This window comes from Planococcus citri, chromosome 2 (assembly GCF_950023065.1).
Source record: "Planococcus citri chromosome 2, ihPlaCitr1.1, whole genome shotgun sequence".
Lineage (NCBI taxonomy): Eukaryota > Metazoa > Arthropoda > Insecta > Hemiptera > Pseudococcidae > Planococcus > Planococcus citri.
Window position 1 is genome coordinate 83,797,812 of NC_088678.1, and position 26,506 is coordinate 83,824,317.

The window sequence follows — 26,506 nt, forward strand, 5'->3', positions numbered from 1 at the left end:
ATTGTGTTTTGATATGAATTTCAATTTTCAAATTTATATAAAATATCAACCAATATTACACTGACGCAAATCTCTGTGTAGGTAAAGGATATATAATATGTAGATAGGAAAAGTTTCATTTAAAACTTCAAATTGAACCTTCAAACAGGTTAGGTTTCAATTTTCTTCAAAAAAGTTTGAGAAAAACAAAAAGAAAACTGAAATTGAAATGCAAATTGCAAAAGTTTTGCCATCACTGGCGAAAACAAAACGCAGTAAATTCCTTTTCGTTCGCAGAATTTTTGCATTTCAGAATTTCAGATTCAACTTTCAGTTTTCATCTTAGGCATTAGGTAGTTTTGCGTTTTGCTTTTTTCAGTTTCACTTTTCACTTTTCAGTTTTCATTTTTCAGGTTTTAGTTTCAATTTTATTTTACCTATTCCCGTTTCATTTTCTCATAGTCACTGGTCAGTCATTTCTGAATTCTGACTCGATAAATTCGGATCATATTTTGAAATCTGAATTTTGAAATTTTTAATTTACGAGATTTATCAAAGGATTGAAGAAAAAATTAAAAGCAGATAACGAATAAGAATCGCAGTTCATACCCATTCCCCAAAGTCTCTTCACCTTTTTTTTTTTTTTGGAAAAAATTTCACTAATTATAATTTATTAGTTTTTGTAAAATGTGAAGTAAACTTAACTCTTCATTTTTACAAAAAAAAATTAAATTAAAACAAATAAGTTGCTCTGATCGGAACTAAATCGGAACCAAAAGATAAAAGTTATGCTTTGTTATTCGGTTTCAGGTATCCGATTCACTACAGTCACAAGTGTCACAATCCAACAAACAATTAATAACAAAGTAAACAAACAAAACAAACAAGTGTTTGTTTGGGGCTTGGTTTTCATTTTCGGTTGGGTGTGTTTCATTTTCAAATTTATGACTAATCTTAAATCAAAATTGATCATTATGCTCTTATTCCATTAAATAATTTAAAAACTTTGAAAGATTTTCTCATCTAGTATGTGTAATTCCTCAACATTCCTCTACATATTATTATGACATAGATTATTCAAGTGGTAAAAAATGAAACCCTCTATCATATTTATCGTCTATATCTTATTCGAATGTTATCAACACTCCGCAAGTAAGAATTAATACTAATGTGTTTTTTGATTTATATCGTACCTGTATTAATTTCAATCTTCTTTCGAATTACAGGCTTAAGCGTCAAACGCGACAACACGATTACATGGTGCACCGTAAGCAATGAAGAATTCTACAAGTGTGGCAATTTCTCCGAAGCTGTCTACGCCGATAGGAATTTATTTATGCCCTGGACACGGCTTCAGGTGGAATGTATACAGGTAAATGTCGTAAATTTCTCCACCTATTCTCGTAATCTAGTTGTTGAACTTGTCACACGTATAGTATTAATTTATTCTTCTATTCTAGGCTGCGAATAAAGAAGAATGTATGTCCAAATTGAATGACGAATACGCTGATATAACCACATTGGAAGCCGGTGATGTGTTCATTGGAGGAAGATATCACAGTTTGTTGCCAATTATGCAGGAAATTCACGAAGGTAGGAATTAAGTTGAAGTCTCCGTCGTGTTTGAGAAATAGATAATCTGTTGGCATCTATTCATTTTAGGTGGACGCTGGTATTATTATTCGGTTGCTGTGATTAAAAAGAATTCGTTGCACGATGTTCGAAGTTTATACGATCTTCGTAGCAAAAAAGCGTGTTTTGCCGGCGTCGGAAGCGTTGCTGGATGGGTTATTCCTATTGAAACAGTAAGTAGTTATCATCGAGGAGTATTTTGGTTGTACGATTTTTTTAAATTGGTGCATTTGTTTTTTTTTTCAGCTCATGGTGGAAGGTGGTCTCGAAGTGATCGATTGCAATAATCATGTAAAGTCAGCTATCAAGTACTTCGGGCCTAGTTGCGCGGTTAATTCGTTGATCGATAAATATAATCCCATTGGTTAGTGTAAAAATTACTACCTTTTACGACGATATTTTGCTTCTCGGCATAATCTTTAATCAGTGGGATTTTCTAACAACGTTTTAAAAACTCGATGCTACTTTTTTTCGTAGGTGACAATTCTAATAAGTTATGCGAATTATGTATCGGTAAAATTCCGGGTGGCCGATGCACTCCGGCAGATCCTTACGCTGGCTACGAAGGCGCTTTTCGATGTTTAGTGGAAGCTGGTGAAATTGCGTTTCTCAAACACACCACCGTTAGTGAAATGACCTCTCGAACGTCAGATTTTGGTAAATGTTGACTGACTATCGCGTAAATTGATCAAACTTGTCGTTTCACCGATCAGTTATTTAATCGATCGAATTGAATTTTTCAGTATCGGTTAATCCGAACGATTTCGAACTTCTGTGCAAAGACGGTTCTCGACGACCTGTTGACGAATTCGAAAAATGTAATTGGGGCCGTACTCCGACCGATGCTGTAGTTGTGTCGTCGGTTAAATCGAGCAACGTGACCGAAATCTATCGAGACTTTCTACTGAAGGCGGTGAAATTATATTCAACGCCCAATACCTCCGCAACGCCTATTAATTCTCTCAATCAGTACTATAACCCGACGACGGCGAATGTTCCGCAGTTCCGCAGTAACTCTACTTTTAATTTTTTCGAATCTGCCCCGAAGTACGGTCTCAAGCATAATTTGCTTCTTCAGGTAATGTAGCCGATCGATTCGAACTGTTCTGTTTCTGCAAAATATAAAAAAAGGTATTTGTTCGTGTCAACGTGGAATAATGTTTATTTTAGGATCGTGCGAAAGACTTGATACCATTGGATGAAAACAAACAGACTTACACAGCGTATTTGGGAGATACTTTGAACTCCACTTTACATATAAGACAATGTCCCGTTGAAAAAATGACTTTATGCGTTACGTCAGATCCGGAATACGAGAAATGTATTAAAATGAAGGTAAGTAAACTACTCGTAAATGCGCTGTCAAATACTCGTATTTCTCTAGTACAAAATTCACTTTTATACTTTCAGATTGCTTTGAAATCGCAACTTTTGAAACCTGAAATGCTATGTTATAAAGCCCGTAGCCACGTTCATTGCATGCAAGCGATAAAAAATCGGTAATTATTAAATCAGCGCGATACGAGTGAATAAGTAAGTTCAAAATCCACGCCTACGAGTAATTATGTTTTTCGGTATTCAGCAATGCTGATGTAGCGGTATTCGATGCTGGCGACGTGTACACCGCTGGTTTGCATTATGATCAAATCCCATTCATATCGGAAGTTTATAACTTGGGTGTTCCCGAATATTATGTCGTGGCTGTGGCTAAAGAAGAAGATCCGTCCACCGAGATGACCTATTTAAAAGGTATTTTTTATTTCACGGGTAGTATAAATTGTTAGAAAGAATTCGTTTGAAGAAAAATGTTTACAGGAAAGTACACGTGTCATACTGGTGTTTATACCGGAGGTGGTTGGATTATACCGATGGCTTATTTGATATCAAACGGTTGGATTCGTAAATACGGCTGCGATTCGGTACGCGCGGCTGCCGAATATTTCGGTAAAAGTTGCGCTCCCGGTGCCGTAAGTTCAGAATACGTAACCGATACGACTTTCGATAATTTATGTCATCTGTGTCACGGCTCGAGTTACAAATATTGCCAACGCGATGCTAACGAAGACTATTACGGATTCACAGGTACACGCTAGCGTAGTAACTGAGTCGAAAAAATGCTCATTTTATTCGCGCGTCTTTCTAACGAGACTGGTTTCCTTTCCTGTTACAGGCGCATTCAGATGTCTCGTTGAAGGCGGAGGTCATGTAGCTTTTCTGAAGCATACCACTGTTTACGAAAATACCGATGGTAAACGTAAGGAATGGTGGGCTCGTAATGCTCTCAGTGAAGATTTCCAACTCTTATGTCCCGATGGTAAATTCGCTCTTCTCTCTTATTTGGTTACTGGCTGTTTGCTTCTTACTATTGTAACCTTTTCTTTGCTTATAGGTACTCGATCAACTCTAGATAAATACCAAAAATGTAATATGGGTAAGGTAAAAGCAAACGCTATCATCACACGTGGTGGAGAACAGTACAGCGAACCAGAAATAAACGCTTATATTAATTTATTTGTATACGCTCAACAATTTTATAGCCGAAAGGACGACGAAGAATTCAGGTAAAGCAACGTAGATTTGAAATTTTTGTCCGATGGTTGTTTCTCTCGATATTAATATGCGAGGTTCGTCTTTTCTAGCATGTTCATGTCGCCGCCTCCGTACAGTGATCTCATTTTTCAAGATGCTACTCAGCAGCTTCGTGTTATAGACCCAGCCTACAGGAGTTACGACAGATACTTGGGAAGTGATTTCATGCGCGCTAGACGTATCGTAGATTGTCGCGCTTCGGGTTCTATTAGTCTTTTTTCAGTAAAAGTCATCGTTTTAGGTGTGGTGCTCGCGTATTTCACGTAATTATAATGCTAAAGCACGCCTGCCAATTTTTTTTAGGTACCCATAGTTGAGAACTTACAAAGATCGTGGTGTATTTTATATTCGTATTCCCACCGTTAGTAACAAATATGTATGTCAATTGCTTAGTTCTCCATTTTTCGACCAGCTTTAAATTTGATTCAGATTGATCGATTGTTTTTGTAGTATTATTTTGTAAACCTTGTCTGTACAATATTTGTGTATTAAGTAATTGTGACTGTGATTCGAAAGCGAATTTTTTTCTTACTCAATATCATCGCGTTCCATTTAAAATCCGTCCACTCGGAATTCGATCTTTATTCTACGAATTTTTGTATTTTAATTTAGATCTGACTAATATTTTAATGACTTCGAATCTTCAAGTTGATTTGAATATGTTATGATATTTTCTCATTTTTGTATTACGTTATTTCACTCGTCTTTCTCCTGATTATATAAATCTATGTAACTTGAAGTGAACGCCGTCCATTCTTCTTAGTATTAACTTTTTATTACGGTTTTTGTATCTATGTATTGTTAATTTATTATCGTTTTACTGCAGTATCTCATTCGGTAGTCGTAGACTATTATTTATTCGTAATCATTTGTACTGCATATTTTTAAGGTGTTTTATTTCTACCATTATTTGATATTTTATTCGTACTTCGTAGAATATCTTTTTTTATTGTTTTATACACTGTCCGTCCACATGAACTAAATCCAATTTCCACATTTCTTTTTTTTGTGGTAATTTTTTGTACGATGTGTGTTCTTTTTTACTTGTCAATAAAATACATAATATAAATTATTGATGGTGCAATGCTTTGTGAAAATTAATATCAAGTGGTTGTGTTGTGTTATTATACATTAACAAGTCATACGCAGCAGGTGCGTCTGCATACTTATGTATGATGTATAATACCTGAACCTGATGCAGTAATGCATGTACTGTATGCACTTTGTACCTATGTGCCATGATCTAATAATACCTATAAAGATAAAAACGTTGAAGTAACCATTCAAGCCTGTCGAATTTCAAATAATCATGAAATGGAGATCGTGCAGGAGTAGAAATGGAAAATACAGAACTTGCTCTTTTATTTCAATTTGTGATATGAATCGAGAATTGCTAACGAAATGAAATATTCATTTCTTGAAACTGTTTTATTTTTCAAATTATACATTTTTCCCCATCTTATATATATTCTCATAATGATGATGGGTGGAGGGAGGGAAGGAGAATATCATTCTACCTAGTTTCGTTATCAGCTTCAGCTTTGAGCTTATCATCGCTGTAGGTGGTGTTTTTTTTTCAGGCAAACGGCTTAAAATCGACTTAAATTTATAGTTCGTTGCTGTAGCAGGGAAAAAATGACGTTGAAATAATAAAGGCAAGTATATGTAATGTATCAGCATTATTACACATTGTTCTATCCATTCTCTCAACCATAGAATCGCTGTTTTTCTCCATAATACATTCGTTTCCACTGGTGAAATATATGTAAGACTAAATTCTAGTTCACGTTCACCATGTCCACTGTTGAATCTTATCTTTTTCATTTTACAATATAACCTTGCTGATATTCTTTCAAATTTCGGTAGCATTATAGTAACGTAGTAGTACATAACTATCGTCACTTTAGTGATAACTTTTGTTACTTTCGAATGATTTGCGGTGAAGGAAAAACTTCAATACTAGCACTTTTAGTTCACTATTAGTAAAAATTTAGAAGTTCGCAGAAATAATTGTGTATTTTTTTTTTGAAATTTAGCTGTTTTATCGTGCGTTTGTGATGAAGATTACGTTAAAACAAGGGGAACTGATAGGTAGAGAAGAAAGTTCGTTTCCTTCCGGAAAGAAATTCTACAGTTATTGTGGGATACCGTACGCCGAACCTCCTGTAAATTTATTACGATTTCAGGTGAGCGAAAATTCTTGAAATATTAAATGAAATTACTCATTATACCGTATCGAAGCTGAATATATTAAAACCAGCTAAACGTACGTAATCGTTATAAAGCAAGTTTTGATTCATCGTTTATGTGCTTATGAATATGTACTTACTTTGTAAGGAATACTTTACGATAAGTGTTGCTAAATTTGTAACGTATAAACGTGTTTAACGATATTGTAATATTTTGCGCAGACAATTTTTTTTTGAGAATCGCTCAGCCTAAACGCGAATATACGTTGATAACTTATTCAATAATGGATCCATCGTCGTCGAGTAGCCCATCTATTAAATACGATTGGTATCAAACTGATTCGAGAATTGTCATCACTATTCTAATCAAGAACGTCAGTCAAGAAAACTTCACCATCAAATTCAAAGAAACGGCTGTTTCAGTTGGCATTAAATTACCCAACGACGAAACGTATAACCTGAATTTGAATTTACTTCACGTAGTTAATACGAATCAGTGTTCGTATAAAATATTATCCTCGAAAATAGAGATTTATCTGGTCAAGAACCTTGCCGTACGTTGGGAATCGTTAGAACAAAAAGAATCCGCGGAGAAACCTAAATCAGGCGATAAAAATTGGGACGCTTTAGCTAAACAAATGGTCGACGAGAAAGATTCGGAATCTGTCGAAACGCTTTTTTCCAAAATCTACAGCGATGGTACGGATGATCAGAAAAGAGCGATGTTAAAATCGTTCTACGAATCCGGAGGCACTGTGCTGAGCACGAATTGGAATGAAGTTGGAAAATCTACGGTTGAAGTGAAACCTCCCGAAGGCGTAGAATATAAACCGTGGAAATGAATGTTATTTTAAGCTTATTTATCCTCTACGATGGTTTTGATCACTTTTTGTAATAGGAAGAAACTCGAACAACGCAGCTTTTTTCGTATTCCGAATACGGTTTATATTTATTCGATTGTCTATTTAAATTTTTTCGATTACCTACCGAAAAAATTGTAAGTCATTTCGTATTTGTTGTCGTAAAACTGGATTTTTAGTGTTTTCTTAATCTCTTTGTAATTTTTTTTCTTTACTAACACGTTATTGATTTTAGGCATTTCATTTTTGTACTTACGGTTTAACAAGTCGGCTTTTGTAATATTACTCAAATATGTGATGGCAAAAAAATCAATAAAGTCTCTATCATTTTATTCCATTTTTTTCAAGTTTCTATTTCACGTTTTTTTTTCTCTTTTTTTAAAATACATAAGTTTTATTTCAAATTCGTTAAGAGAACGTTCGTGGATCAAAGATGATGAATTTTTAAATACTTTTAGGATGCGAAACCGCACAAAGGTTGGGAAGGTGTCCTGGAAGCAACCAAATATGGAGAAGCTTGTCCGCAAAAAACTCCTTACGTAAATCCTTTACCGTTCGGCGATGAAGATTGTTTATACATCAACGTTCATGTTCCCCAAGTAAACTATGTTCTTTTTTTCCAACAAAATCACTTTCGAAAGTCGACTGTCATTTTGATAACGATTAAATTTTCAGTCTGAAGATGATAAACCAAAGCCTGTTATGGTGTACATTCATGGGGGAGGATTTCTTTGCGGCAGCGGTGACTTCTATGGCCCTGATTTTCTCATGGAATACGATGTAATCGTTGTAACATTCAATTATAGGCTTCACGTTTTTGGTAAACCTACCTACTAGTACTATAGTTCGTGGAAAAAATTTCAATCTTTCTACCTATGTACTTCAAAATACAGCGACAAATTTCTTTCATTTTAAGGGTTTTTGAATCTTGGATTGCCCGAATGTCCGGGTAACATGGGACTAAAAGATCAAGTACTGGCATTCAAATGGGTACGTGAGAATATCTCGGCTTTTGGAGGAGATCCGGGTAGTATAACTGCTGTCGGAGAAAGCGCAGGAGCCGCCTGTGTCCATTACTTAATGTTATCTCCGATGGGTAAAGGTAGGCCTGAAAGAACTGAAAAACGATGTCGTGCAAAACTGCATTTTGTAATTTAATATATGTAACTATTATTAGGTTTATTTAATCGAGCAATTCTACAAAGTGGATCGGCTTTGTCACCATGGACTTGTACCTCCAAACAAATCGATCATGCCTTCCAACTTGGAAAAATTTTGGGTTGCGAAACGGATGATAAACGAGAATTGTTGAATTTCTTAATGGAAGTTTCTCCCGAAGATCTTGGTAAAGCGGCTAGAAAACTAACCGGTCAGGTATTGATATCATTGTGAAATTTCAATCGAACCTATCCACATTGTAATAGTGCTTCTTCGTGGAATCGAGCTCAAGCATGCATACGAATACTTTTACAGCCGTTTTATGATATTTTTCAAGTCTATTTGTTCGTTAAATAGGTTCTTCAAAGCAGTATTTTAGAATTAGCTTTTTCACCTTCTGTGGAAAATTCGAATCTACCGTTAGTATTTTTACCTGCCCATCCATCAACTTTACAATGCGTTCATAACATTCCCATTCTGACTGGAATAAATGACTTGGAATCATTAATATTTGTTACCGGTACGGAATACGTTAAAAATTCTTCAAAGGAGTATGGTTCATTGCGCAACGAAGCTAACTTTTATTTTTCGCAGATATATCGATGGAAAAGCTGACGAGTATTCGCCATAATGACAGTATTGTGCCTCTAGAAATTAAATCAACCCGGGCTAACGTCGAAGAGATTTTAAAAGAAATTGAAAAATTCTACTTCAAAGATAAAGACGAAGATGAAAATGTATTACCTGAGATAGTCGATGTAAATAATTTCTCTCGTATACGGGTTTTGTAGTGATATCTTCACTATAGATTATTTTGAATGCACATTATTTAGAGAAATCTGACTCACTCGATTTTCGGGATTTTGATTTTATTACAGCTGTTAACAGACCTGCAGTTTAGTTACCCCTTCGACAAGACCTATTCGAATATGATGGAAAATGACTCAAAAACTCCTATTTTCCTATATCAGTTTAGTTACGAAGGGGCTCTAAACATTCATAAAATGTTGATCAGAAGATTGTTCGTCGAGTTTGATTTTAAAGGCAGGTGTACACACCTCTTCTACTAACCTAACCTCGTACGAGTATAAATTACCATGTATTTGAATTTCTTTAGGAGCATCGCATTCAGACGAGCTGTCCTACTTATTTAAATTACGTCTAATGTATCCAGGATTACAGTACGACGAGGAATTACAAATGATAAATACAATGTGTACTTGGTGGAGCAATTTCATCAAATACGGGTAAATTTTTCAATATATTGGTCATTATCAAAGTTTGAGAATTTGATGCATCTTTCTACTGTCAAAACTTTCAATCAGAGCACCTACTCGTCCGGATGACGCCTTGCAATGGCATCCAACTTCGTTAGAAAATCAACGTTATCTTCATATTGACGAGAAAATAGAAATGAAATCTGGTCGCGTGAATGAAACTCGTATGCTGTTTTGGAATTCATTATCGCAGAAGGCACGATTGCGTAATAATTTGAATTATAAATTATAATTTAAAGTGTTTCTTACGATCAACAGTATAAATTTAAAGAATGATATGCGTAAATAGTGGCGCGGTGAACTTAGAAGGTAATATGTTGAGAATTTTTGCAGGAAAAAAATGCCGAAACGGTTGTACTTGAACGGAAATCACTCCCATGACATGTCCGATGTAATTGTTTGTAAAATTGTCCAAATTTCATTTCAATTCAATTCCTAATGGTGTTACGGGGTTTTTATTTTTAGATTGATTCTCTTTGTCATTATGAAGTTTGGTAAAGTGGTCGAAATTACGTGATGATACATTTACATTTCATATTGTATGTACGTTCAATCGAATGAAATAAAACTTAATTATTTAAAAAAAAAAACAGTACTTATATTTACCTACAGGAATTTCAACGAACACGATCGATAGAAATACGCACGATCGCAACAATAATTACAATTTCCAGTACTCCAATAGTACCTTACCTATACCGTTGGAGTAGAATAATTTTATCCGAACAAAAGTAATTATAACAAATATACGTTTAAGAACGGTGCATTAAAAAAAAAACAAATAAAATATCACAGAAACATTTTTCATTTCCTTGCAAACTTATTCCTGTTTCATCAGCAAATGTTAGCCGTTACGATCTGAAATTAAATACGCATAGTGTAATAGGCAAACTATAAAGTAGAGGTACCTAAACCTATACAAAACGTTACGTTGTATATCATCTGCGAACAATCGAAATTTAATATTTACTTTTGTTTTGCTAGAACTCTGCGCATCTCTATGCACAACATGAATATTATCTCCTAGTTTAAAGTTGTCGACTAGCAATGGAGAGGACTCGCTCTTATTTCCATCGTCTAACAAATTATTCACAGATGTGTTGCTTCTCGGCTTAATATGCCTGGTTATCGAAGTACCTTTGGACACGATAAAGAAAAAAAAATATGCCATGATCGATTTCGTTTCCGTATAGGTATTCATAATGTACGCACTTACCAACAACACCTAGATGCTCCTTAATGTCAGCACCAACGTCTGAAAAGTCCCATAAAGCGTACAACGCTTCTTTCCAAGACTTACGACTGCACAAAATTTCAGCGTACGTATCAACAGTAAAACTGTAATGATGTCCGATAGCCGCTAAGAACATTTCAATGCACAGCAAGAAATTCTGAAACATTAAAAAATAGTTATTTCTCACGATAACGGTGAAAATAGATCGTAGTATACTTATTTAAAATAAATACCTGAATGTATTCCGCAATATCGCCTCCTCGGTCATTTTTCATTTGCGTAAAATTTAAAAACGGCTGTAATATTCCAGTCCATACCAAAATAGTAATTATAACACTTTGACTGAAACAACAAAAAATGACAATAAATACCCAATTTTGCGATGTTCGAATAAGTAAGACAACGTTATAATATAACTTACAAAAATGAAAAGAAAATAACCGCTTTGATGCATAAAAATTTCCCCACCGGTTTCATAGGAGCTAATTCTTCTTTCGTAGCGCAATAGAATAATACGAGGCAGTACATAGCCACAAACTGGGATATATTATTCACAATGAACGTTAAAATGAAACCCAGTTGTTTGTTGGTTTCATCATCGCTCCAATGACATAATCTACGAATCAGAACAAGCGAATGTTCAGTCAGATTACATAATAATATGCCCATACGAGAAAGTACAGAATGGTTTCGCACACTTACACTGCTATGACCGTCATCAAAGGTCTAACAACGGTATACTGCAGTATTCCATGCTTGCACCCGTGAATTAAATCTCTGAAAAAATATATTTCTCAATGTCATCAACCTCGTAAACAATCGAATGATTTCAAATGAAAATTGCGCATTTACCTGCCCATTTTCCAATCACTCAAAAAACACAACGGAAATATATGCGATACTTGGGGTTTATTTTCCAAAGTTTCAACAATATCGTCGAAACATTCGTGCAAGTAATTGAATAAAAATCGCATAAAACTGTAAATTACGTAAGCTTCGTAACATTCTCGGAAACTGTTTAGGTACATGACGTTGTCCGGATAGAGTAAGCTAAACCACTGCGAAAACAGACGGTTTTAAAATACATTCGATTCCCGAGCGAATTAATAATTATCATTAGATAGAAACTTACAGCGTTCAAGGAATATATAGGCACCATCCATAGTATACTGTAAACATACGTAAAAAAAATTAATGCGTCATTGTAACGACGAGAGATAAGGCAACAGGTTTCAGAACTGTAAAATAATTTATCAATATACGTACCGTATGATATGCTTTTGCAATTTTGGTTTAGAATAATACAACATATGCTGAATAATTAACCAAAACGACATGGGCAACGTCATGATAACGAAAACGCCGCCAATAAGAGGAATCGAGATTTTCCTCTGGAATCCATCTTTTATGGCTCTTGTTACGAGCAGCGGTAGAATAACAACGATAAGAATTAAGTAGAAAAGCAAAATCAATAATCTAATCCAAAATCGCCAGCTCTTCAACAACTTGAATATAGGCATTCTTGGACATATATAACAATCACAACATCTGAATTTTAAGATCATTGGTTCCGTACAGTTTGCAAGAACATTATTAGAGAAAACGACGCGGCAATTGTTCAGGGAGATTGAAAAACTTTAAAACAGTACTCGGTAAAAATCACCCGAATAAAATGGGAAAATTTTCAGCGTTGTCACTGTGCATAACAAATCGTATCGATTGTTAATAGGACACCACAGGCACTGTAATATTTTTAATTCAAATTACGTTAGTGATTATCTACTACTAATTATTCGAATTGATGGAAAAACAACACGAAATTATCGAAGTAAAAAGTATGAAATGTAAGAGAACAACATAAAATATTACACCAATTATTTAGAGCTTTGGGCAAAAAACTTGATAAGCTTTCTTATCTTTTCCCCTTCCACTTTCCCTTTCAATGGCGAACCGAACTCAGCCACTCAGCACTCTATGCCCGGACCGGAACTGAACGGTTACAACGGAAACAGGAAACTAAACAAACAACAAACATGACGCGTGAGCTGCTGAACTTTCGGTTACGTTCCTCCCTTCGTTCAGGTCGGCCGTGAGTTGCATTCGCATCCGAAAGCGAATGTGAGCAGTGAACATATGGCGCAATGCTAAAAAAATTTAATCGTCTCTGATTGGTTAAAAAAAAACAACAAATTTTCTATCTCACGTGTTTCTTTCTTCACCGAAAAATTCTCATCGTTAAATTCTTATTTGACTTATTTCGGTACTCGGTAGCTATCTCGGCGGAATTTTTGCTTTAAAAATGATTTGAAAATTTTATAAAATTGTACCAGAAGTTCTCCATTAGTATTCCTTTTCCCTCATGTTCAGTTGAACTACCTGAAGTTTATTTTTCTCGAGTATTTTAGAATTGTCAACGTTAAGATGGTTCGTAAAAAAATTGATAACAGAATAAGAGTTCTTATTGAGAATGGTGTGGTTATTGGACATAGAACTTTGTTTATTGTGGTGGGCGATAAAGGCAGAGATCAAGTAAGTTCCAGCGAAATTTACGAATACTTCTATCACATTCGTATCCATTTGTAACCCTTATCTTTCAATGTTCTGAATAGGTTGTTATTCTGCATCATATGCTGTCCAAAGCGAATGTAAAAGCTCGTCCAAATGTTTTATGGTGTTACAAAAAGGAACTAGGATTCAGCAGGTTATATATTCATATATTGAACTTGTTTAACCTTCAAAGTATCAATGACTGAAGTTTGCGATTTTCTGTAGTCATAGAAAGAATAAAATGAAGAACTTGCAACGTAAAATAAAAGCCGGACGAGTAAATGTAAACGATGATGATCCTTTCGAATTATTCATAGCTTCTACAACTATACGTTATTGTTATTACTCGGAAACCCAGAAAATTTTGGGTAACACGTATGGAATGTGTGTCTTACAAGTATGAAGCGATATTTTTCCATTCTTCAATACGAATGTGTCGGTATATTTATTTATTTTTTTGTGTAATGATGATTTATTTAGGACTTCGAAGCTTTGACGCCGAATTTGCTAGCTCGTACCGTTGAAACTGTTGAAGGAGGTGGAATTATCGTTATACTTCTTCGTTCGTTGACTTCTCTGAAACAGCTGTACACCATGAACATGGATGTGCACGAACGATACCGAACTGACGCCCATTCAGATATTGTTGGTAGATTTAACGAAAGGTAAAGTACATATACTTTTTACTGCAATTCTGAAAGACTTGGGAGTAAAATTCAATCATTTTTATCGAACTCTTGTTTCATAGGTTTTTGTTGTCTCTATCATCCTGTGATCGGTGTCTTGTAATTGATGATCAATTAACCGTGTTACCAATCGCATCCAAAGCTTTGAATGTCGAACCAGTGGATAAAAGTAATGTTCTTTTTGAAAGCGAAGAAGAACTCGTTGAATTGAAAGAAAGTTTGAAAGACACCCAGCCGGTAAGCTGTTTGGTGAATTGCTGCAAAACCATCGACCAGGTAATGTTCAGCCCAGCCGGATACAAAATTTGAAAATGTAGATTCGAGAATTTAGGCGTTAATTTCAAAACTATTTTCATCCAGGCGAAAGCTGTGCTCAAGTTTGTCGACGCAATATCCGAGAAAACTGTAAGCTCCACTGTTTCTTTGACGGCATCGAGAGGACGAGGCAAATCCGCTGCGTTGGGTCTAGCAGTGGCGGCGGCTGTTGCCTACGGTTATTCGAATATATTCGTTACATCGCCGTCTCCGGAAAATTTGAATACATTTTTTCAATTCGTTTTGAAAGGTTTGTTTCGAGATATGATTCGAATTTCAAATTCGATTGATCGAAAATAATTATTTCTTCTGTCGGCCGTGTCTCTAGGTTTTGATGCGTTAGCCTATCAAGAGCACTTAGATTATGGTATAGTTCAGTCGACGAATCCCGAATATAACAAAGCTTTAGTTCGAATCAATATTTTCAAAGATCATCGTCAAACGATTCAAGTAAATTTAATTATTGTTTCTTTTTGGAGGTTTTGTTTCACGTGACGGTCGAAGTATTCTTTATTCATTTTATTTTATTTTTTGTGTAGTATATTCATCCAAGCGATGCGCAGAAATTGAGTCACGCCGAACTCGTGGTAATTGATGAAGCCGCTGCCATTCCATTGCCTTATGTTAAATCTATGTTGGGACCGTATTTGGTGTTTCTTTCGTCCACCATTAATGGGTATGTATTGACGATGGCGACAGCAATAAACTGTCGACTACTACTATACCGGTCTATTTTATAACAGATACGAAGGCACTGGTCGTTCTCTATCGCTGAAGTTATTACAACAGTTAAGAAATCAAACTGCTCCTCATAGCACTAATTCTGATAAAACTGCTCAATCTACTAGTGGCCGTTCATTACACGAAGTACGAATCTTTTTGGTGTAAATTTCGTTATTGTAGGTAGATTAATTGGAAATGTTTTGGTTTTATAGATAGCACTAAACGAATCGATTCGATATCGGAATAATGACTCGATTGAAAAATGGTTGAGTGACTTGTTATGTTTAGACGCTACTTCCGTTCAACCAATATTGAGTGGATGCCCGCCTCCGGAAGCTTGCGATCTCTATTATATCAATAGGTAGAAATTTGGAAAATTGCGATCAATATTTTCCGTTTACCAATACATTAATTATTTTCTTTCCTCGAATGAATTTTAGAGACACTTTATTTTGCTATCATAAAGCCTCCGAAGCATTTTTACATCGCGTCGTTGCTCTGTTTGTTGCTTCTCATTACAAAGTGAGCATTATTTTACGAAATGAGCAAAATTTATTGCTGAAAAAATTAATATTGACCGAATTTTTTCACAGAATACACCGAACGATTTGCAAATGATGTCGGATGCTCCAGCTCATCATTTGTTCTGTCTTTTGGGACCGATTAACGTCAACTCCAAATCACTTCCTGAAGTACTCTGCGTTGTTCAAGTACTTTGAATCGGATTATTTCTCAAACATGTTCGACTATTAACGATATTAATTCGAAACTAACAGAAATTCACTTTGTTGTAGATTTGTTTGGAAGGTCAAGTGTCCAAATCATCGATTAGTAGCGGCCTGGCACGTGGTAAACGAGCATCTGGTGATTTAATTCCTTGGACTGTCGCGCAACAGTTTCAAGACGAAGAATTTCCTGCTCTGGCTGGTGCTAGAGTTGTTCGTATCGCTACACATCCGGATTATCAGGGGGTTAGTTTCGTGTTTTCTTTGTGTTTGATTACTTCACCTATCTCGTTTTGGAAAGTATAATAACTTATTGGTTTGTGGAATTTTTGTTTTTGTAGATGGGCTATGGTAAACGAGCTTTAACTTTACTAAAATCGTACTACGAAGGCCAAATTGTGAATCTACACGACAAAACGAAGTTACCCGAAGAAAACATTGAAAGTGTTGATGATTCTAGTATTGGCTTATTAGAAGAACGAATTGGTAGGATTTTCATTATCGATATTTACGACTGCTGAAACGCGATAGTGAAATTATGTCTTACGTTTACGAAATTTCACATTGCAGAACCTCGCAAACATTTGCCTCCTTTGTTATTGAAACTGAACGAACGTCCTGCCGAAGTTTTAGATTACATCGGAGTTTCTTACGGTGTTACGGCTCCTTTGTTCAAATTCTGGAAGAAAATCGACTTCGTCCCCGTTTACTTAAGGTAACTAACAAATCCTTGTTCTCATAACCGAGCTTTCGTAATCACTAACCCTCTAAATTTCTCAGGCAAACTGCGAATGATCTAACTGGCGAATATTCGTGCATTATGTTGAGTATTTTGAATGCTGGTTCCGATGAGACGAACGAGAATCAAAAATGGCTTTCAGAATTCTTCACCGATTTTAGGAGACGATTTCTATCTCTATTGTCGTTTCAGTTTAAAACCTTTCATCCGTCTTTAGCGCTTAGTATAGTTACCAACAATAGCGTTTCTGATGAAAACCGTAAGAGTAAGTGGCCGATTCAATTTTTGTAAAAAAAAAAATCCGAATTGCTCGATTAGACGTAGTTTTCTGAAACTAAACTGTTTTGCAGGCTTATCAAAAGAAGAATTGTTAATGTACTTAACAATGCATGATATCAGACGTTTAGAAATGTATTGCCGTAATTTAGTGGATTACCATTTAATCGTTGACCTAGTTCCGACTTTAGCCAAATTATATTTTCAGAATAAACTTGGCGATGTACACCTTTCAGCCGCGCAAGCAGTACGTACATTTTGATGATCTTCCGATCGGTATATCATTTTTTCACTTTACTCGCTCGGATTCAGAATTTTCATGTTTCGGTTTCAGGCAATTTTACTCGGTATTGGATTACAGAGCAAAACCGTTGATAATTTAACCACTGAATTAGAATTAGTTTCGTCACAATTACTCGGATTATTCAATCGAACAATCAGACGAATTGTACAATACTTGGATGAGGTGTTGGAAAAAGCGATAGAGTTGACTTTCGAAGAGTCTCAAGTGCCCGAAATGAAACCATTGACCGAAACTGTCGACGACGATTTAGAAAAAGTCGAAAAGGTAATGACTAATGAATATCTGGTTCATGGTTTTTTCTCTCAAAATCTTATTTTTTAAAAATTCTTTTTCAACCAATTTTTACGGATGTTTGGTTGGACGTTTTTTTTTTCATTCGATTTCATGTTTTCAGGCTTTGAAAAAGAAACAGAAGAAAGAATTGCAGAAATTGAAATTGGAGAATTTGGAACAGTACGTTGTAAAAGGCGCTGAAAAAGATTGGAATGATGCGTTACAGAAAAATGCGGGAATTGTGTCTATTAAGAGGTGAGCAATGATTCAAAAGTATATATAATTTCAATTAGTGAAATCGCCGTTTCAGTAATGATGTATGTGTTTGTAATTCAACAGCGGTACGAAAAGACAACTAAGTGAAGTAAAAATACCGGAAGAACCTCCCAAAAAGTCTGTCAAGAAGAAAAAAAAGAAATAAAAAATTTTACCACGACGTGTGTTTTAATGAAAGTAAAGAACTTTGCAGCTTCTTTGATTGAAACGCAATCGCTGCTACTTCGAACGAGTTGTTCTAGTGATATTGTCATATTCACGATTTCATTCTGAGGAATAATCAAATCGATAATTAAATACGAACACATCTTTATTCAAAATATTACTAGTACAATACCAAAAAATGAGAAATAAAATTGCAAAAATGAACATAAAATAATACATAGAAAATAAAATCATATTTAAACGGATCGTACAAACTGTTGACTAGAATATGTTCTTAGGAAACATTTTTGAAAACGATAGATATTTCACAAAAATAAATCTTTAAAAAATGACTACGTACATACGATATAAATGCATCGCAAAATAATTCATTAATTGTGAAAAGAGGACGCGACGAAATAATCTTTTCAATTCTGCTGCGGAATGAATCGATTGAAGGAATGCATCTTTACAAAAAAATGAAAATTATAAATAAGCTCGCAATTTGAAAAGGAGTTGCAAACAAAGTTTCGAGAGATTCAGTTCTTCAGCGACTGATTATTATTACCATTTTTATTGGTATTATTTACCGGAGTATCTTCACATTTTTGTTTAGAGAGCGGTTCGGACGAACCGATTTTTGATTGACTATTAGTTATTGCTAAAGGTAAGGAGGACGGTCTAGGAGGCAACTTTTGGTAAGGAAAAGATAATTTATTTTCATCTTTGGGCGTATGCACTGCGATGATTTCAGTTTGAGTAGAAATGACCGCGTTATTATCACCTTTAGATAACGTGTTTATTCGTCGTAATACCTCTTGCATAGAATTTTGCAACTTTTGCACCTAAACAAAACAAAAAATTGAAAATATTTTACTGTCTGTACACTTCTGATCGAGTTATAGATCTAATTAAAAACCTGAAAATCCAGTTGACTACAGGTACTCGCCAACGCTTTTAAATTAACTTTATCGGCGGCTGAAGAATTCACCATATTCTGTCCAACTTCCGCGCTTGCTTGTAGAGCCGAAATCTGAAATAAATAGGGAAAAAATTGTCAGAATGGAGTCAGTGAGAATCAGTGTAGTAAGAAATGTATTACTTTTTTCCATAAAGCGTTTATGGCTTCCATTTGTAAAACTTGCAGTTGGTGCTCTTTATCTAAAGCAGCTCTAGTGGCTTCCATATCTACGGAAAGTTTCCTGGGGGAAAAAAATCGGATTGAAATCATTTTATATACATATAAGTAAAAAGAGATTTTATACGACCAACTCCGTACTTAATATATTGGTTAAAACGAGTCGTTTGAATCTGCTGATACACGTTTGATACTCGTCTGTTCAATATGCGAGTATGATAACCGCGCCACATTTTCTGAATACACGTCGCTGCTTCATTCGGATCGCTTTCTAAGCATAAAAAATTATCACGATAAGTTCTGTACAATCAATTTAATTGTTTCAAATGTCGACGGCTGAAATGACATACTCTTGTTAGGATTCGTAGCTTGTTCTTGCTTTTTATGCGCTTTCGTTCTGATGGTTTTCAATTTAGCAGGACAAGGCTCTTCATCTTCTTCAACAGCTTCCACCGATTTCTGAGCCAAAGAATTATTGTAAAAAGGTAAAGAGGGTGCCATAGACGGACTTATTAGAGAATCCGGCGCGGGAACTAATGCCGTTGACGTTGGTAACGGTTCACCGTTTGTAAATGGTGTTTTTAAACTATGCGGCAAACTATCGTAATATCTGTTCGTGTCTGCGTAATACGCGCTTTTTGTCAATCGTTTTTCTAGAATGACACAAACATTCGCCCGATTAATACACGCTCATTGAGTGATGAAAATGTCCCGAAATTTCTTCATTCGAGAAATCATCACATTTCAATATTCAATTAGCCCAGCTAACCTGAAAATTCGTCGAAATTTTCCGATCGAGAACTACATTCGTCGCTCACGACCGTGGATGTTTTTCTGCTCAATACTCCCGGGTCGAGACTTCGAGTCATCACCGAACTACTGCCCAAAGAACGGCGACTGGCTGATCTCAAAACACCCGAATCTAAAATAAAATTCAAACCGATTTTGGTAAAATTATCGTAGAAACCTAGATCGCGATCCCGACATCGCGCTATACAAACTTACTCGGATGATCTTGACCCAGTTGTTTCTGATGCTGCTGAGCTTTACTTAAAATCAAACGCAATTTGCGCTCATTTTCCGACTCTAAAGTTTTGCCGGAAATGGGACAGGTATCTGCTAAATATTGAACCAATGCAACGTGCTCTCCTACCCTGAATTTTCTTCCTTTTCCTTGAGAGTAAAGCCATTCTGCTTTCAAGCTATAATCGATGAATAATCACACATTATTTTACGGCGCACTTTTTGAAATTTAAATTTAAATTTAAAAAAGCAACAACCTTTCTAAATCATCAACTGCAAATCCATCGATGCAGCGGAGACTCATGCACCAATTGAGAACAAATGGCCTATAATCGAATCCTCTGAACAAATTAAAATAATAGTCAAGGAAAACATAAATACTTATTTCGAGCGAATGTTTTTTAGCGTTCAAAAAATCAACCACAAGGATACAAATTATTTCCAGTCATGGAAACGCAAGGATTTCCGTTTACTGATAGTTCTTTCAAACTACATAACTGGACTAAATGAGAGATCTCGTTCAAATCGGTTATATTGTTATTAGCCAAGGTTAAAATTTCCAAACTGCCAGGTAGAAACATTTCACAATGACGTAGATTGGCTATTTGATTTTTATGCAAATGAAGTACCTACGAACAAAACATTTTCAAGGATATAAGTTTTTAGAATTAATGATAAAAGACAGCAAATAAAGTTTCATATCATACTTTCAACGATGTTAGATGAGAAATATTCGTAATGTGCACGATACGATTATGAGAAAGATCCGCGTGCTCCAAAAAAATATTGGTTTGCAAATGATTCGCATCTAACACCTACCGTCACAAAGGGAAAAACACTGTGTGAGAATCGGAGTAAAAATCTTGTCAAAAAGTAGCAACATACGTACTTTAATATTATTATAAGACAAATTCAAGTACTTCAAATTACGCAGTTCTTTCAAACCTTCAATGCTGAGGATGTGGTTATTGGATAAATTAATCTTCACTAACTGATGTAATTTGATCAGGTTGTACATCCGCAGTAACTGATTTCGACTAGCATTCAACTGAAGCAAAATTTAATATCGAGGTAGAAATGAACAAACAACTAGAACAAAATGTACTTATACTGAAATGTTCTCAGAATTCAATTTTTCATTTACTTCAATCAATTCAGGAAACAAATCAATGTTATCCAGTCTTTGCAAACAATTTCCGCTGATATTCAACGATATTACAGGAACAGTTTGATTGGGCGGTAAAACAGTTTTATCCAATTTGCGAATTTGTTTGTTGGATAAATTCAGCAATCCGTTACCTGAAATTGAAGGAACATGCTCTTAAAAGCTGGCTAGATGCGGATAAAATCTACAAAAAACGAATATTACCTTCCATTTCTGCAATTACCGGATTGCAAGAATCGACAAACAAATTGATTGATATATTACTCGACTAGAAAATCGGTTTCACGCCGCTATCATAATGTATTATGTGGAAACTCGTGGTAAACTTCGCACCTCCTTCAAAGTTCTTTAATTAATTAAAAGCTTTAATTTTGCAAAAGAAAAGATTGATTACAAAACAAACTAAACTTCAAAGTTTCAAACTTCAAAGTTCAAACTTTAAAAAAATCAAAACACACAAACACACGTAAAAACGTAAAATGCAGTGACGTGACGCATACAGTGACAGCCCGGAACTCCTGTATATAGAAAACGGTTCCGTTTCCGTTTCACGTTTCAGAAGGTTTCATGAGTTCCGGCTTCCGGCATTCCGCAGGCCGCAGAGGTCATCCGTCACACCCTCACCCCACGCACGTTCGTGCCTAAAATGAAACTGAGACAGCCCGGAACCGGAACCGGGTCGCTCCGCTCCGCTCAGGCGCTCACATAGAACATGCGTGATGAGCGTGACGTTTCGAATTCGAACTGCTTCGAATTGCTACTTTGTGCGAATTTTTCACCTTCTTGTACCCTCCCTCGCCCCACAGTACAAAATTTTTTATTTTCATTTTGAAACTTCCTTCTGCTCATTCATGAATTCAATATTGTGAAAAGCATTGTTGTCACATATTATTTCTATTTCTTTAAATGATTTGTAAAAGTTTTGATAATTCATCAAAAAGATCATTTTGCTTAGTTTGTGTACGAAGTGTTGGTTAATTAATTGTGATTGATGACCATGGAACGAAATTAATCGTTCGTTAGTTCAAACACAGAAGAATTTTCAAATGAAGACAACTATAAGGTAGTAGTGGCGTCCATGTTTTCGATTTAATGTTTATCAAAAGGCGCGAAATTGGATGTTTTCCTTTTTCAAAATTAATTTCGAAATGCGAAATTTTAACCCAAACTACGAACAGTAATCAAAAGTGAAATTATATCGATTCGTGAAAACCACGAGTGTGTTTGCAAGAAGAGAGTGATCATGAAATATTTGCTCATCGAAGTTTTTTTCGATACCCCATGTAATTTAATTTCTTACGAATAATTGCTCTTACAACTGTTGAACGAGGTGTTAGTAACGAATTTGATATCATTATTTCAGCATGGAAAACGTAACCGCACCTGGCATGTCTGAGAGTCTATTGAACGCCGCCAAAATGGAAATATCCACCGCTTGTGATCAAAGTATGGACCTGGTTTCAAAGATAGAAATGGTAGACAACCAGTCGGACGTCCATTTGGAAAACTCCAATTCTCAGCATTTGCTGGAAACTCAATACATCAACATACAGAGAGTTTCAGATCTTACTAAAAATCTAACCACCGATTCCATTCCTCCCGAGTTGCTATCGCATCATGTCGTTGATCTTGGGGCAAATCCCGAATACTCGCAGCACGTAGTTACGAATGCTCCGTTTTACGATAATTCTGACTTCCTTTCGACAAATTTTTCGGAGGAAGATCGCAGATTGACTGCTGCGTTAGTCGCTGTCAAGTTTATTCAGCAAGATATCAATCCTTCTACCAGTTCATCTCTGAGTTCTGAATTATTGCATGACAAGCAAACTTTACCTGCAGTTTCCTCTATATCTACCGACAAAGTCATTACTTCTATTGTTCCGAATTACGTTCAAGCTGTCGAATCGAGATCTCAGGCCGATTTGAGCATTCATATCAGTAATCATCCTTCTATGTCCAGCGAACAGCATTTAACTAAAGAAGTCGATCAACACGGCGATCAAATCATTAAATTGTATCAGCCATTATTGCAATCTGTAAGCGGCGTGATGAAATTACAATTTTTGTGTTTTCATTCTTCATTATCTACTTATGTGGTGTTTCAAATTTTTTTGTGTTTTACTTTTTTCTCATTTTAGGAAAACAAAACACCCGCTTTACCGCCACTCAAAAAAATTAGCCAGTCGTTATCATCGAGAAGTGCAAAATATATCTCGGCTGCTGATCGTACCCATACTACCGATGCAGAAAGTCTGATACCTAACGCTGATTTGAATGTTATCCAACGTTCTTCGCATCAAGTAATTCTTTCATAATACTGCATACATATTTTAGAGCTTGAAAGCTGCCAATCAGCGGTTTATCAACAGTAATGTACTAATGTACAATGTTTGGAATTATTTAATTTTACAGATGACCGAAGGCTTAAGCGACGGTGTCAAATCAGAGTGCGATGTTTCGTCTGATTTGAATGCATCTTCGGATAATAATGAAATGGTAGTTACCGATGACTACGATTCTGAAGCGGATGATGCTCGGTCATCGCAAAAGAGTTTACCTCATAAGAAACGGATTCCTAATAAATTGAAAAGAGCTTTAACTACCGCTCCTACTCGTAACATTCACGCCAAATGTTACAAGTGTACCAAATGCGGAGAACAGTTTCCGAATCAAGCTACTTTCAATGTACGCAAACGCGCATAATATATACGCATGCTGCGATGAGTTTTGGGTGAAATTTATGGTATTTAATGATTCGATGTTTTCCCATCGTTTTCAGGCACACAAAATACAACAGCATTCGTCTAAAAAAGCTAATTATTCTTGCGAGCTGTGCAACAAAACTTGCGCTAATCAGTTGAAATTCTTCGAACATTTGAAGAGTCATTACGAACCCTCAATGAATGCGGAAAATATCCGCAATTCCTCCGCGAATGGAGATTACGAACAAGATGCGCACAGCGTCGACCGTGTAAATAATTCTCGATAATCTCGCTAGTACGATAAATTTTTGTATACGAAAATAATATACGTACCTTGTTTCCTCGTAGGATAAACTGGAGGATATTCAAATAAACGATAGCTCTAGTAGCAGTACAATATTCAACAACGGTGAATCAAATCTCACTTGCGGCAAATGTGGACGAGTATTTCGTCGTCAAAAAGCTTTCGATTGTCATATGTCTTTATCGCATCCGAAACAAGAGGATATTGAGGAATTTTCCGAGCCCGAAGATATGATGGAAGGTATCCGGCATGTTGTAAACATGGTACCAGCTGGCGACGAAGAGGATAAAAATTTCGAGTACGTATTTGTGCTTCGATATGTATCTCGTTTTTCTCCTTATGTTTAATTTTCCGTTCATTTTATCCAGACCATGGGAATCGCCTAAAATGGAAAATGGCGTCATTCATCAAACTCCTCAATCAACTCAAACGAGTGTCAAGAGTGATGCATCGTTGGTGACCGCTATCGAAGTGAAAAGCGAAGAAGTCGACGACTTTGACGAAGACCGCAGCAATACTAAAGCTCGTAAGCAATTATCGTGTCCTCACTGCGAGCGAACTTTCATCCATCGTAATTCTTTGCTGTATCATATACGATCGCATACCGGCCATCGACCTCATCAATGCGAACTTTGTGGCAAAAGTTTCTTCGCTGCTGGCGCATTAAAGGTTCGGAAGTGTTTGTCGTAGTTGGGTAACTCATCAATTTCTAACCAGCGATTGTAATAACTCCGTCGTTTGATTTACGTTTTGCAGATACACATGAGACTTCACTCCGGCGACAAACCTTACAAATGCGAATACTGCGGAAGGTTTTTCCGTCAATGGGGCGATTTGAAGTATCACATAACGTCGATACATTCGAATACGAAAATGTTCCAATGCGAATATTGCGGGAAAGATTTCGCCAGAAAGTATTCGTTAGTTGTTCATCGACGTATTCATACTGGTGAAAAAAATTACATTTGCGAATTTTGTACCAAGACCTTCAGAGCGGCGTCTTATTTACAAAATCATCGACGTATACATACGGGTAAGAATCGTTCGAGATAAGAGCCTAGCGTAACATTTTCCCCATACTAATCCGTCGTGTGTATTAACTATGTTGAAAAGGTGAAAAACCTCATATGTGCGAGGTTTGCGGTAAACCGTTCAGAGTGCGTTCCGACATGAAAAGACATATGAAAACCCACGGCGACGTGAGCGTAGTTAACGTTTTGACCGATTTATCGAATGGCGGGTCCGATAACAGTTCTCAAGATGTTAGAAACAGTATCACGTGTTTGGTTGATAACCAAGAAGTGACGGTTATCGAAAAACACGAAGATACCAGTAATAACGGGATATCGGATCAGGAATCCGATCACAATTCCAAGCAAATTGTTACTGCTGTCGCTGAATCGGCGGCGCCGCTCAACTTAAACGTCAAACCAGTGCAGACGACCGCTGACGGATTGTACAACTATTCGCGAGAAGAGGACCTCGTCGATAGGGAAAACTCGGGAACGTTGTACGTTTGGATACAAACCAATCAGGATACTATACTGCCGGATTCTTAATCTCGGTCGATCGAAGATCGAGAATCGTCGCTCAGATATCACACGTGTACCTCTATGTTGAAGGATTTATCGGCTTCCGATCGATTGGTTGTTTCGAACCAAGTCTGTAAAGGGCTTTTCGCTAAATTCTTCGCTTCCGGCTGCGTTGTTGTCAGTCGTTTCTTTGGTATCGTATTCGATCATCACTTTTTGCTGCGGGATTAGCGAAAAAAAAAAGACGACGAAATGAGAAATATTCCCAACTTCCCGCATAACCCGTCAGTTATCCGAAAAGGTGCGTTTTTTCCAGTGAGAAATCAAATTTGACTTTTTTAAAATTGTTACTTTTACACTTGTAATGAAGTATAATGATGTTCAAGTTTTTGTAAGTATTTGTGCGACATAGTATGTAGGAGTAGGACGAAGACGAGAACTACTCATTTATGTTATGTACAGCGAAGACTTATATTTTACTATTTACGTATGTATTCCTTTTATAATGTAACATTTGCAATACAGGGTTTTATCCGAAAAATTTCTCGCATTCGAGAAATCAATCTAAGATAATTTATGTACTTTATACGACACATGTTGAGCTATAATTTCAAAACGATTTTAATGAATTAATTTTTTGTAAATAAATCAATTTCAATACTTTTCCAATCGTGTTTTTTGAAAAATTATTTTACAAAAAAAATACAAAAGCCATA

The 26,506-nt window shown here is 36.0% G+C and overlaps 6 protein-coding genes across 11 annotated transcripts; 4 read left to right on the plus strand and 2 right to left on the minus strand.

The window, feature by feature from the left end:
* The first annotated feature begins 885 nt into the window (after positions 1–885).
* LOC135838115 (transferrin 2-like) lies at positions 886–5,274 on the plus strand. Its single transcript, XM_065353684.1, has 14 exons — positions 886–1,131; positions 1,206–1,351; positions 1,440–1,572; positions 1,642–1,784; positions 1,858–1,975; positions 2,089–2,268; positions 2,355–2,689; positions 2,782–2,946; positions 3,022–3,110; positions 3,194–3,360; positions 3,427–3,693; positions 3,782–3,925; positions 4,001–4,172; positions 4,251–5,274. The coding sequence occupies exons 1-14, from the start codon at positions 1,071–1,073 to the stop codon at positions 4,465–4,467; spliced, it is 2,337 nt and encodes a 778-aa protein (XP_065209756.1). The 5' UTR covers positions 886–1,070; the 3' UTR covers positions 4,468–5,274.
* Positions 5,275–5,682: 408 nt separating this feature from the next.
* On the plus strand, positions 5,683–10,487 carry Sgt1 (suppressor-of-G2-allele-of-skp1). Of its 4 annotated transcripts, none has more exons than XM_065353695.1 (12): positions 5,683–5,855; positions 6,237–6,386; positions 7,708–7,848; positions 7,925–8,069; positions 8,166–8,351; positions 8,427–8,623; positions 8,765–8,927; positions 9,002–9,165; positions 9,286–9,451; positions 9,525–9,654; positions 9,733–9,890; positions 10,018–10,487. In XM_065353695.1, the coding sequence occupies exons 2-12, from the start codon at positions 6,258–6,260 to the stop codon at positions 10,044–10,046; spliced, it is 1,608 nt and encodes a 535-aa protein (XP_065209767.1). In that variant the 5' UTR covers positions 5,683–5,855; positions 6,237–6,257; the 3' UTR covers positions 10,047–10,487. The 4 variants fall into 4 exon arrangements, with proteins under 4 accessions (XP_065209767.1, XP_065209766.1, XP_065209768.1 ...); XM_065353694.1 differs by having other exon boundaries at positions 9,733–9,880; XM_065353696.1 differs by having other exon boundaries at positions 5,684–5,855; positions 9,733–10,487.
* Positions 10,266–12,833, minus strand: LOC135838126 (transmembrane protein 184C). The gene is made up of 9 exons (XM_065353707.1): positions 12,185–12,833; positions 12,051–12,087; positions 11,771–11,976; positions 11,621–11,695; positions 11,340–11,534; positions 11,152–11,260; positions 10,901–11,075; positions 10,655–10,821; positions 10,266–10,542 (listed from the first exon to the last, which is right to left on the minus strand). Exons 1-9 carry the CDS (start codon positions 12,481–12,483, stop codon positions 10,519–10,521), a joined length of 1,287 nt encoding a protein of 428 aa, XP_065209779.1. The 5' UTR covers positions 12,484–12,833; the 3' UTR covers positions 10,266–10,518.
* Positions 12,834–13,125: 292 nt separating this feature from the next.
* l(1)G0020 (RNA cytidine acetyltransferase l(1)G0020) lies at positions 13,126–17,942 on the plus strand. Of its 2 annotated transcripts, none has more exons than XM_065353681.1 (20): positions 13,126–13,447; positions 13,528–13,619; positions 13,691–13,862; positions 13,946–14,130; positions 14,214–14,427; positions 14,512–14,716; positions 14,795–14,916; positions 15,006–15,142; positions 15,210–15,333; positions 15,402–15,550; positions 15,630–15,711; positions 15,783–15,899; positions 15,984–16,160; positions 16,256–16,400; positions 16,485–16,629; positions 16,695–16,918; positions 17,004–17,176; positions 17,264–17,497; positions 17,628–17,761; positions 17,817–17,942. In XM_065353681.1, the coding sequence occupies exons 1-20, from the start codon at positions 13,340–13,342 to the stop codon at positions 17,863–17,865; spliced, it is 2,988 nt and encodes a 995-aa protein (XP_065209753.1). In that variant the 5' UTR covers positions 13,126–13,339; the 3' UTR covers positions 17,866–17,942. The 2 variants fall into 2 exon arrangements, with proteins under 2 accessions (XP_065209753.1, XP_065209752.1); XM_065353680.1 differs by having other exon boundaries at positions 17,846–17,942.
* A 131-nt stretch (positions 17,943–18,073) lies between these two features.
* On the minus strand, positions 18,074–21,699 carry Cep97 (centrosomal protein 97kDa). Its single transcript, XM_065353685.1, has 13 exons — positions 21,457–21,699; positions 21,232–21,386; positions 20,977–21,135; positions 20,795–20,902; positions 20,520–20,716; positions 20,345–20,428; positions 20,070–20,266; positions 19,834–19,986; positions 19,415–19,717; positions 19,206–19,335; positions 19,029–19,128; positions 18,846–18,959; positions 18,074–18,771 (listed from the first exon to the last, which is right to left on the minus strand). The coding sequence occupies exons 1-13, from the start codon at positions 21,461–21,463 to the stop codon at positions 18,466–18,468; spliced, it is 2,013 nt and encodes a 670-aa protein (XP_065209757.1). The 5' UTR covers positions 21,464–21,699; the 3' UTR covers positions 18,074–18,465.
* Positions 21,700–22,094: 395 nt separating this feature from the next.
* On the plus strand, positions 22,095–26,454 carry LOC135838114 (zinc finger protein 845). 2 transcript variants are annotated; one of them, XM_065353682.1, is made up of 9 exons: positions 22,095–22,315; positions 22,616–23,288; positions 23,391–23,552; positions 23,665–23,937; positions 24,032–24,223; positions 24,303–24,556; positions 24,627–24,927; positions 25,015–25,291; positions 25,372–26,454. In XM_065353682.1, exons 1-9 carry the CDS (start codon positions 22,299–22,301, stop codon positions 25,815–25,817), a joined length of 2,595 nt encoding a protein of 864 aa, XP_065209754.1. In that variant the 5' UTR covers positions 22,095–22,298; the 3' UTR covers positions 25,818–26,454. The 2 variants fall into 2 exon arrangements, with proteins under 2 accessions (XP_065209754.1, XP_065209755.1); XM_065353683.1 differs by lacking the exon at positions 22,095–22,315 and adding an exon at positions 22,322–22,535.
* Positions 26,455–26,506: the final 52 nt, after the last annotated feature.